The sequence below is a fragment of the Antedon mediterranea genome, chromosome 11 (assembly GCF_964355755.1).
Source record: "Antedon mediterranea chromosome 11, ecAntMedi1.1, whole genome shotgun sequence".
NCBI classification, from domain to species: domain Eukaryota; kingdom Metazoa; phylum Echinodermata; class Crinoidea; order Comatulida; family Antedonidae; genus Antedon; species Antedon mediterranea.
Window position 1 is genome coordinate 7,090,641 of NC_092680.1, and position 12,170 is coordinate 7,102,810.

Sequence of the window (12,170 nt, forward strand, 5' to 3'; positions counted from 1 at the left end):
CATATACACCAGAGCAGCAGCAAACCACGAGACCGCCACGCATGAGCAATCAAAAATCATAATAATCAATAAATTCACACATAAATGTGTTTTTTTGAATGTGAAAGTCAGTAAAAAGGGTTCAGTTTGAAAATGTCAACAAATACCCTTGTTCCGGTTCTGGAACGTAATCAGATTCACGCATCTATGAAAGAAAGGTAGGCTATCTAGCCTAGGCCTAACTAGCTAGAGAGAGAGAGAGAAGGGCCAACACAGCCGCCAGGAACTTCTTTCACTTTCAGTCCAGTTAGGCTTTTGTAGGGTTCATTCGTACCCAGCAAGCCAACTTGTACCCAAGTTTCTACTGGCTGGTACCAATCAATGGCTACCCTGTACTCTGATTAACAATATAAATCTTTTATTAAAGAAAGGCTAAAATTAAATTTAAACAACACAAGACTTCACAAGATATATTTTCTATTCAAATTGCTTTATTCAGATACATATCTGTCATGTAATCGATTCTTTCATTTTGTTTTTCATTCTCATTTGTGTTAACCATTTTTTTTATTTATTGAAAAAGATACGTAGATCTCACTAAGAAGTTTGAGGCACACTTCGGCTGTAAACCTGTGTTCTTTTGTAGAGCTCCCGGGAGAGTAAACTTAATTGGTAAGTGGGCCTATACTTGCAAATCCTCAAATTAAAGAGGGCGTGACTACCAAAATATAATTAATAGCACCCTCTATGTTTTGATGTATTACTTTATATAGTGCCCTCTATTAATGAATGTTGGGACCTCTGTAACTTTTTTTTTCTTACGGCTATTATGTTCCTTATATGTTTTTTATTTTGTGATTTTCTTGTTTTAGGTGAGCATATTGATTATTGTGGCTACTCTGTGTTACCAATGGCTATCCAACAAGATATTGTTATGGCCGTTTGCCCCAACCAATCTCAGCAATTGAATCTTGTTAACACTAATCCAACATTTAAGTAAGAAATATTTACATTTTTTTTGTTGAAATATTTAATTATCAACTTTTTTAAACTAAAACTACAAAATAGTATAAAAATGTTCATGTGCTCACACAGTCCATATAAAAACTTTTATTACAAGTTAACATCCAAAGTCATGTTGCCTAAACATTCCAATACTTTTCTACTTTTTTAAGATCATTCTCTACAAGTATCAGGAATTTTACAATAAGCAAAGAAAAGCCAGAGTGGTTTAACTATGTGTTATGTGGTTTGAAAGGGATTGCTGAGTTCAGCAAGTTAGATAAGCCTGTTGGACTAAGCATCTTAACGGATGGAACTGTACCAAAGAGTGCTGGTCTGTCTAGCTCCAGTGCTTTAGTTTGCTGTGCAGGCTTAACTATGATGTATGCTAATGATTTAAATATTTCAAAGGTTTGTAGTAAGTTGCTACTGCTGCTACTGAATGTTTTAGTAAGGAATCAGGTCAAAATTATTCCACTGCAATTACTGCAGTCACTACATTTTTTACTGCAATAAAATATTATTAATAGATTGTTTCAACCTATGATTACCCAAAAAAGGCTTTCTTAATAATTGCAGAAACAGGTTAAAAGTGTAACAAAGTATCCTTAATGGAAAACATCCAGTTTATTTTAAAATAAATCTTTATTTTATAGAGTGCTACTGCTGTTTTAGTAAGAAATCATGTCAAAATTATTCCATTAATCTACATTTTTTACTGCAATAACATATTATTTAATAGGTTGTTTCAACCTATCATTACCCAAAAAAGGCTTTCTTAATAATTGTAGAAACAGGTTAAAAGTGTAACAAAGTATCCTTAATGGAAAACATCCAGTTTATTTTAAAATAAATCAAACCCACAATAAACAAAAAAGCCCAAAATATATATAGTAGTTAGACCCTGTTAAACCCTTATACTGTATTTTTTTAGTACAGTACCTAGAAATAACATATTTTTCTTGCTATCCATTGTTATTTTTACAGCTGGAGTTAGCAGATATCTGTGCCAAGTGTGAACAGTATATAGGAACTGAGGGAGGAGGAATGGACCAATCAATTTGCTTCCTTGCTGAAGCAGGAAAAGTATAGTATTTTGTGTTGACCGATATAATAAATGAATGGTGGTACTATAGAGTAATGCCACTATCAGTATTTGATAGCTATCGTGAGAAGCTGAATGAAACACAACAAATAGAGAGCTTTGTTGTTAATGGTTTATATGAAATTCATAGATTAAGATGAAAAGAATCCACATACAATGCGGATTAACTTGCAAACTTAAAATTGATTATGTGATTATTACTTTACAGGCTAAGCATATAGAATTTAACCCTCTTCGTGCAACAGATGTAACACTGCCATCAGCTGTTAGTTTCATAATCTGTAATAGTTGTACAGAGATGAATAAAGCCTCAACCTCTCATTTCAATCAAAGAGTTGTTGAAGACCGTCTAGCTTGTCAGGTAAGCAAAACCAGTTTAATACAAATGATCTGGATAACAGGCACGATAGAATATACATAGAAGAGTTGTTGTAGGTAGCTTGTCAGGTAAGCAAAACCAGTTTAATAGAAATGATCGGGATAACAGGCACGATAGAACATACATAGAAGAGTTGTTGTAGGTAGCTTGTCAGGTAAGCAAAACCAGTTTATTAGAAATGATCTAGATAACATGCACAATAGAACATACATAGAAGAGTTGTTGTAGGTAGCTTGTCAGGTAAGCAAAACCAGTTTAATAGAAATGATCTAGATAACATGCACAATAGAACTTACATAGAAGAGTTGTTGTAGGTAGCTTGTCAGGTAAGCAAAACCAGTTTAATAGAAATGATCTAGATAACAGGCACAATAGAACATACATAGAAGAGTTGTTGTAGGTAGCTTGTCAGGTAAGCAAAACCAGTTTAATAGAAATGATCTAGATAACAGGAACAATAGAACATACATAGAAGAGTTGTTGTAGGTAGCTTGTCAGGTAAGCAAAACCAGTTTAATAGAAATGATCTAGATAACAGGAACAATAGAATATAGAAACAAAACCAACTTAATACCAGAGGAAGTGGATATCGGCTGGATATTGCCATACTGTAATACCGTAGAAAAGAAATGTTAACTAAAACTAGAAATTAGTATAGTAACCAGGAAATATAATTGTTGATGTTTTCATTTAAGATAATGGCAAAGTCAAAAAACCTTGATTGGAAAAAAGTGCGTCGTCTAGGTGATCTTCAGGTTTCATTAGAATGTTCTATTGAAGGAATGTTAGAACTTGTGGACAACACTTTCAAAAGGACTCCTTACAGCAAAGTTGAAGTATGTAAACTTCTTGATGTATCAGAACAAGAACTAAATGCATCTCTCAGTGACAACACATTGCATGGTAAATAATGACAGATTTTATTATTGTTCTGTTTCATTAAAGATATGCAAAATAACATGGGAATGAACTATAGCATTTCGATCCATTAAAGTAATTGAATATGGTTAGCATACTCTATGTGGCATCATTTGTATTCTGTATAACTAGAAACCTATAGGGGGACACCTTTGTGACCCAAAAAGTGTCTCTTTAATATGGGTTTAATATGTGTTAAAACATACCTTGCTCCGTAAATAATTCACAGGAAAGTGTTCCATTAATGGTGGTGTACCAAGTTCTACTTATAGGTAAATTAATTACACTAATTTGTTATCTATATTTTACAGTACAAGAGTTTAAACTTCATGATCGAGCTAAGCATGTATTTAGTGAAGCAAGTCGTGTTATTCAATTTAAAAAGATCTGCAATGAAGCCCAAGATGGATGCCACAAGTTGCTAGGAGACCTTATGAATCAGAGTCATGCAAGTTGTAGAGATTTGTATGAATGCAGTTGCCCTGAACTAGATGAAGTGACTGAGGCTTGCAGGTAAAATATATGAATAAATATTGTATAAAATATAATATAAAATAGACTATAATAAAAGTCAGTTAAGTTGAAATATAAGTATATACTGACATAGAAAAAACACTGAAATATCCAATCGTTAAAATGGTATATGATTCTATTTTAGGCAGGCTGGTGCATTTGGTGCAAGACTAACAGGAGCTGGCTGGGGTGGATGTGCAGTTGCTATGGTCCAAACTAGTGATGTTCCAAATTTCATCCAATCAGTTCATTCCAAATTCTATTCAAAAGATGCAAAGCGTGAATCAAACATTGATGCTAAGCTTTTTGCAACTGTACCAGGAAGAGGGGCAGTAGTGTACAAAGCATGAATATAATTGAACCAATGATATTATTGTTATTACTGTACTAATTTTGTATTACTCACATCAGTCTATTAAAAAAAAATTAAGTACTTAATTTATAATGAAATTGTCTAGTACTTGAAAGATATTTAAAATAAATGAACAAAAAGCAATATATTATTACTGTACTACTGTATAATGAATTAAGTATTGAGTGCCTAATAATAAAATTATGCTAATATATGCTAATGAGTCTTCCTGCAAATCATGCTTCATGTAAAGATTTATGATATACAAGAAAATGAATGATACAGTAGATGCTGGAAAAATGTGTGCTTGTTAACTTAAGTGTAACAGTGATTCGGTATTGGTAAATTTTACCATTTATACACCATTTGTATTTTTTTTTAAATTGAAAATGTAAATACAGTATTATAATTATTATATACTAAACTAAACATTAAACAAAAATGATTATCAAAATCGACATCATAGACAAATAAATTTTCGTTTTCACTTATTAAAACATTGTGTGTTGTGTTCTTGAATTGTAAATGCACATATATCTCAGAATTCCATTATTTTATTAAGAGTTTCCTTCCAGAATCGATAAAATATCCCAAAATCACTTTTGAAACTCATAAAAGATCGTCTTAGGAAGACTATGGGGATGGGTCCAGATAAAAAAAAAAGGGGGGGGGTGGGGGAGCGTAATTATAAGGCACGGACATTAGGCCGAGGCAAAAGGGTATATGCCTATTTTGCACCACCAACAACAAAAAACACCTTTGCCCACGACCGACCAATCCACCCACCACCACTGAACTAGTGTCAATATTTGCTCCCCAAGTTAAAGTCCGTTTCAACTGTTTTTATGATGATCGTTACACAATACGAACCCATCACACTATGTACACTCAAAACAAGTCGCAAGTATTTTCCTAGGTACGGTCGTATAATTTGCAACAAATGCCATGTTTGTGACGAAAATAGATTTGTTGTTTTTTTGCCGATTCTTGGTAATAGTTGGTTCCTGTATTTCTTCATCAAATGGTAAGTAAACGCCTTTATTTTCGTCTGTCGTACCTTTGAACAATCATTGTAGGCCTATACAATCTGACAACCTTATAATAAGATAGGCATCGCATCTATTCAAGGCACATCAAAGCCAAAAACATAAGATACAAGGCGCCCGAATGATCAGCTGTCACACGCCGACAGGATCATCAGAAAAACCTACCCGTACCCACTCTAAAAAAACGAAAAAAAATCTTCTGATGACCAGAAATTATATACAGAAAAAATATACGAGGTGACCAATGTGTATTTTTTGATAAAGCAGCAGTACTACAAGATCCTACCCGTCAGGAATTTAAAACAAATTAATTATTAGTTTATACGTTTAAAACAGTGGTTTTTAACCGATCTATATTTATTTTACTACAGGAGATAACAGGCAAATATTCAACGAATGGCTTGAAAAGGTCTGTATTAATTTAGTAACCATTCGTTTCCACGCCACGAATTTATTTATGGAATCAAATGGAGGAATCTTTAACATGCAATTTATTTTGCATTCATTTTTTTTCGCAGACGAACAAACAATACGATACATCTGAAGAATATGCAAGACGTCTAAAAGTATTTGAAAACAATTTCGAAATAATAGAGAAGCAAAACAAACAGAATGAAACATATAAATGTAATTGAAAATGTTTATGTTTTTTTTTATCTCGCTTGGCTGCCTTTTGTATGATTTTAATTGTTGAATGAATAAATATACAGTGCCTTATACCTATAATTATTTCAACCCACTATTTCAATTTTAATCGTGTTATGATATGGAAGTTATTTCAAGATAAAGTTGATCAATAAATAACCTTGATAGCTGATCAATTCAACCTGAATGTTAAACTGCATGGTTTCAGAAAATGAATAAGTTAATGTTGGTGAACATTTTTCACTGTTTTCAATTAATTTTCAGTGGGATTAACCTCTTTTGCTGACATGAATTTTGAAGAATTTTCCAAATTATATCTCATGAGTGTCCCATTGGTAATGTACACTATTATTTAATCGAATATATCATTTTTCTGAATGTTGTTTTTTTTTCAGTGAAGTTAAAGTTTGCAAACGAATTTGTTTCAAATATGTCTTCCAACATTTTCATATTCAGTTGATTTCTTTTTATCACTATATGCTAAGAAATAAATTAATTGTTTCTATTCCTAGGATTGTTACTTCAAGAAAGGCAATCACCCGCGTCGTAAAGGCCCATTTCCAAAATCAAACGACTGGAAGGATTACCCGTTTCCAGTTGTTACTGAAGTATTCGACCAGGTATTAGTGTTACTCCAACCATGCTTCAATTTAACATTCCATTCTCAAAGTTGAATCGCCCCACAAACATTGGAGGCTAAGCTATAGTCAAACCATCATTGTTTGGCTTATTCATATAAATTATAGAAACTGTGTCGTTTTGTTTGTCGCATGACGTTCAAAGATTTGCCATTAGGTCTACTTGTTTTGTTTCCTTTCAGGGAACTACATGTACATCTGGATGGGCCTTTGCTTCTGCTGATTCGTTAGCTAGTGCAACAGCTATTCTGTTCGACACACTGTTTCCACTTTCTGCACAACAGCTTATTGACTGCTCTTCTGGATTCGAAAACTATGGATGTTCTGGGTGAGAAATCAGGAATAAAATTAATGCCCTATTATGTTGGCGATCCATGTTGTAATATTCATACTTGTGGCTTTGGCATTGTTGGAAAGAGGTACATAGTCTGTAATAAACAAGGCCAACAGCCATAAGTCGCGTGCTAAAACGCATAGTGATACCGGACCGACAGACAGACAGACCGACAGACCGACAAACCGACATAGTGAACTATAGAGTCGCGTCCACGCGACTAAAAATGAAACGTTTTTCCAGTCATTTGGCTAATTGTCATGCACAGTTAGCACCTACACGGCCTCCATGCATACTGTTTTGACTTTTACATTTCTGAAGTAGGCCTACTGCATACAGATGGTCAAATGTAACGACTGTGTTCTATTTTATCATATTTTGTTTGGTCTAACTAGACTATTACAGTGCCTACTGCTTAACTTGAGTTTGATTATTGTTTTTGTTAGAGGATTAGCATCGAACGGCCTAGAATACATTTATTACCACGAAGGCATCGCCCAAGCTAAGGATTATCCATATACAGGAAAGGTAATATTGGCGTAACTTTTGTAGAAAATGTTTTAAAAGTTCCCAAACTCATTTGAAGAATTTAACAATACGACACAAAAACAAGCGATGTGTTTATTTCTAGTATTTGATTAAATTGTTATTTTCTTCAGAACGGTACTACTTGTAGCATTAACAGCACACACACAATCGCTTATGTCGCAACAGTTATAAATGTCACAGCGGTAAGTTAAAACTATATGACTCAAAAGAAACTTTGCTTTATTGTATGTTCAAAGGCACAGATTATTTTCAATAATAACGAGATCAATATTTAAACCTCAACAATTATGTAGAGCGTTTTAAGCAATTTTACTATAATAACACACCATTTTCTAAGGGTTCCGAAATAGATATGATTGACGTTGCAGCTAACGACGGTCCAATGGCTGTTGGCTTCCACGTACCTGACAATTTCCACTTGTACAAAAGTGGTGTTTACCAAAAGTTTGTATCGTATCAATTTATTCTTCTGACCCCTTCTTCTAACGTTATACACTTTGACTCGTCAAATCTGGACATCTCTTCCACTTTTTCCATGGCCTATGATCGTATTGAATTCTGACGATATGGAAAAGCCAATTATTATGTGGTATCATGTCTGGGGCGATGACAAAGCAGCTAGCTTTCAATACCGTATATTATCATTGAAGACAGTGAACCATCTGCAATATAACGTGCCTACTGAAGGCTGAGTCAGCTAAATTGTTAACCTGTAGGCCTATTAACATTAATCTTCATAGCCGGGATTAGGACAAATTGTCTCAATGAAAAGTAATAGGCCTAAAGCAATTAATTTTTTTTTCTCAGTGACTCCTGTTCAACTAGTGGATCTGAAGTGACTCATTTTGCTTTGATAACCGGATATGGCATCACTGGAGATAATGTGCGCTACTGGATAGTGAAAAACTCTTGGGGAAAACTTTGGGGAATAGAAGGGTACGTTCTATTCAATGTTTCTATGTCTCATTAATAAAAAAAAAATCGATTTTTCTGAATTTCGGATGTAACGATATTTTTCTTTCGCTTACAGATACTTTTGGATAGAATTGAGCAAAAATGTATGTGGAATAATGAACTGCCCAACGTATCCTGTGGTTCATGATTTATAGAAATCAGAAAGACTAAACAGATACATTTGATATCGTTTTTAACGTTACATCCTTTCATTGCTAAAGTAGGCCTTCCAATGTATTTTCTTTAAGTGTTATTCCGTCTGATTATTTTTCTCAATAGTGCCTTCTATTTTACGTTTTTTTGTCTTACGCATTAATAACAGTTTCCATCGTGTCTTATCAAAATAATAAACGTAAATTCATACTGCAGGAATGCATTACAACTTTATTTCAATTCTATAAATTGCAACTAACTTATTGCACAATTTCCCAAATGCACAGCATGGTAAAACAGAGATTTCAAATGCACATTTTAATGATGTTTATCATTACCATAGCAACAACCATTATATGGATATATCGAGTATAATTTTGAAAAACCAAAGGAGGTTTACATTTGAGATCAACGAATATAATGAATACATACTACACACAATTATGCAACATTTACTTCATAGGCCTATATTAAGTACATTGCACGTTGATATAAATAATGATATTTAAAAGTCTGTTGATATAAATAATGATATTTAAAAGTACTTTAGAGAACAAATTAGGATTTGCCACAACATTATTCATTTACTAGATTCAAGATAATTATTATCACACATCCTTAACACAGACCTGAATGCGATACTAATCTTCCTTTAATTAATGCATAGATATGAATCTATCTAAAACAGGGGTTACTAATCCCTTATATGGTATTGAATGTTGTCTAATAACCGTTGCGGCTAAACACTGCAATGTGGTCATTTCGATGTCAGACCAATTCCAATGGGTACCTTTGACCAGATCTCTTGCCGTCTTTGACTGACTGTTTCGAATATCGTAATGAGCGCCATTTTTAAGGAGTAACTTTATTATATCATTCCATATGGTTCTATCAGTGTCAGCATCTGGTGCTATGACATGCAACGGAGAAGATCGATTGATGTCAGTGGCGTTGACGTCTGCCCCACAAAATAAGAGTATCTTAACCACACGGATGTCAGGAAACTTTCTGACGTCATATTTGCCGATCTTACTTGCTGTTTTATCAACTGCTATGTGCAACAATGAGCGAGCGTCCTTTGCCATGGGATTTAGTTGAACAAGTTCGTAGACAAGTTTCCTGAGGTAAGTCATTTCGTCTGAATCTTGTCCCACATTTATTGCCTCAACTAGGCTCAATGCGATCGAGATTTGATGGAGAAATATTACTGGCAGACTGTTGAACACCGCCATTTGATATTTCTTTGGAGGGCCAATAAATTGAAGGCATCTTTTTATCTCTGTCACACAACATTGGATTACCAGTGACACTTGACTAAAAGTTGGAAATGCACAGACATTGCTTTCATCACGGATTTCATTAAAGACGCGAGCAAACCACAAAAGCATATCGCTCGTGTGGGAGTAGAACAGACGATCAGACGTCAATAAGTTAGTTAACGCTTGAATCCAAAGATCGTAGGCTTCTTGAAAACGTCCGGAATCGGCTAATGCTGCCCCGCGATACCGTAACCCGTTAACGGTTCCAGGATGAATTGGGCCTAAGATCTTTTCAAAAATATCAAGGGCTTCTGAATACGCTTTATTCTCATCACGCAATGTGTTCTCTAAATCTGTTACTGAAACCATTTTATTCATGTTTTCGTTTACTCTCATCGTCAGAGCACGACGCCAATAAGCTCCCGCTTTTTCCGTATCGTTCGTTCGGCAAAGGACTGAAGCACCAAGGAGTTCAAGTGCTTCAATGGCGCCAAGCTTCGAGCATTCTGGACGAGATATAAAATATTCAACAATTGTATGCCGTCTTTCGGCTGCCGCTGTCATCAGGGGAGACAGTCCTTTTTCACCAATCTCAAATTTTGCTTTGTATTTAAGAAAAAGCTTCACTGTATTTAAATCGTTTTGTTCGGCGACATACGTTAATGGGGTAAAGCTGCGGATATTTATAGAATTGGTATCTGCGCCGTATTTCAACAAGAGTTTGGCAATTTCGATATTCTTCGCATCAGCCGCGAATTCTAGAGCCGTTTCATCTCGAACTGTTCGTCGGTTTACCTGTGCCCCTATTTTCAGCAAATATTTCACTACGTCGATGTGACCTTTATAGCTAGCTATCATTAGACATGTAGTGCCATATCGTGTACTTATTTCAATATCTCCTTTATGCTTCACCAAATATTTCATAACGTCTAAAAATCCCCCGTGGCTACTAGCACGTAGTGGGGAAGAACATGTAATCGTCCCGTTGTTGACATTCGCGCCGCGTTTTATTAGCGTGTCGACAACCGGAAGACTTCCTAAAACTGCCGCACACCAGAGTGGTGGTGCACCGTCGACATGTTCGTCATTTACAACAACGTTGCCTGCTTTCTCTATGTCAACACCACATGAGTCCAGAAGATAGCATATTATGTTTACGTGGAGGCCCATACACGCACTGATTAGCGGCGTGGTGTGGCATACCAACGTATTGGTAAGTTGGAAGATTTCCTCTCTGCTACGACCTGAAAGTTTCTCTTGCAAGATTTGTAAATTTCCATTAGAGCATGCGTGAAGGATTTCTAGTCTAACTTCTGATCCTTCTGTCATTGTGGAAATGTCTGAAAAAAATAACTACCGGTAAATAATACGTGTACGGTAAGTTACCATACAGTAGGCCTACTAAAATTTACATTTTTGTTTTCTTCAAAGCGTTCTAAAATGACTCGAATTGATAAATCAAAATTTACCGAGGTGATACAGTTCTTTCTTCAATATAATTTTTCTGTTCACTCTTTACATGTTTATTCATTGGACACGGGTGGTCTTTGGTGGTGGATAGCATGGCATAAGCAAACAAATTAAGTGGCCCGGAGATTGGGATGTTGTCCGTAAATATAATTAGGTTCTAGTTAAATTTGTAAGTGCAGTATTTCAAAATGTGAAGGAGAGCCTCTCGACTGTAGGCTAATTATTTCTTCCAATAGGTAATAATCTCGCTTCATTGTTTATAATGCTTGTCTGAGGAAATAAGTGATATATTTATGAAATGTCACCATACCAGTCGAGTTGACTAAAATGCGCATGCGTATTCAAATTACTTTTTGTGAAGCGCAAAAATGTGCAACCAATCACAACTCAGGAATGTCCGATTCGCGTGATATTTATTAATATATAACAGCATTTTGACAGTTATGCCTATAGTATATACGTATTAGCTTTTTTATCAACTAAAATGATGATACCAGACAGTATCCCATCATTTCATATTTTGCTACGTTGGTTATTAATATTATGAACCAAAGGGCGATTTGACTCTAGAAGCTCTCGCATGGAGTCTGCCTTGTTTGTATGTATGAGTCTTGTATTTATCACGTTAGGCCTAAATAGTGTACTTACCCAAACATAATGGACTACTGTATACTATAACAGGAATTACAACGCACTGAATATAAACACACTGAACGATTATTCGTGTTTACACCTGTCTATTACTACACTTACTACTCTAGGAATTGTGGAGGTGAACCTATTATTATCCTGATCACGACGATATCAACAAAGATTAGATCACCGCGTACAAAGATCGATATCTCATCGTTTTGTGTGACGTATGTAAGTATGA

General features: G+C 34.9%; 3 protein-coding genes across 3 annotated transcripts; 2 read left to right on the forward strand and 1 right to left on the reverse strand.

Annotated features, from left to right (window-relative positions):
• Window positions 1-3: 3 nt before the first annotated feature.
• On the forward strand, window positions 4-4,622 carry LOC140062163 (N-acetylgalactosamine kinase-like). The gene is made up of 9 exons (XM_072108245.1): window positions 4-197; window positions 563-651; window positions 852-975; window positions 1,155-1,392; window positions 1,969-2,067; window positions 2,295-2,447; window positions 3,161-3,368; window positions 3,695-3,896; window positions 4,042-4,622. The coding sequence occupies exons 1-9, from the start codon at window positions 133-135 to the stop codon at window positions 4,244-4,246; spliced, it is 1,383 nt and encodes a 460-aa protein (XP_071964346.1). The 5' UTR covers window positions 4-132; the 3' UTR covers window positions 4,247-4,622.
• Window positions 4,623-7,589: 2,967 nt separating this feature from the next.
• LOC140063077 (uncharacterized) lies at window positions 7,590-8,569 on the forward strand. The gene is made up of 4 exons (XM_072109513.1): window positions 7,590-7,642; window positions 7,798-7,904; window positions 8,268-8,396; window positions 8,491-8,569. The coding sequence occupies exons 2-4, from the start codon at window positions 7,813-7,815 to the stop codon at window positions 8,567-8,569; spliced, it is 300 nt and encodes a 99-aa protein (XP_071965614.1). The 5' UTR covers window positions 7,590-7,642; window positions 7,798-7,812.
• Window positions 8,570-8,786: 217 nt separating this feature from the next.
• LOC140062464 (protein fem-1 homolog C-like) lies at window positions 8,787-12,121 on the reverse strand. Its single transcript, XM_072108695.1, has 2 exons — window positions 11,945-12,121; window positions 8,787-11,166 (listed from the first exon to the last, which is right to left on the reverse strand). Exon 2 carries the CDS (start codon window positions 11,153-11,155, stop codon window positions 9,224-9,226), a length of 1,932 nt encoding a protein of 643 aa, XP_071964796.1. The 5' UTR covers window positions 11,156-11,166; window positions 11,945-12,121; the 3' UTR covers window positions 8,787-9,223.
• Window positions 12,122-12,170: the final 49 nt, after the last annotated feature.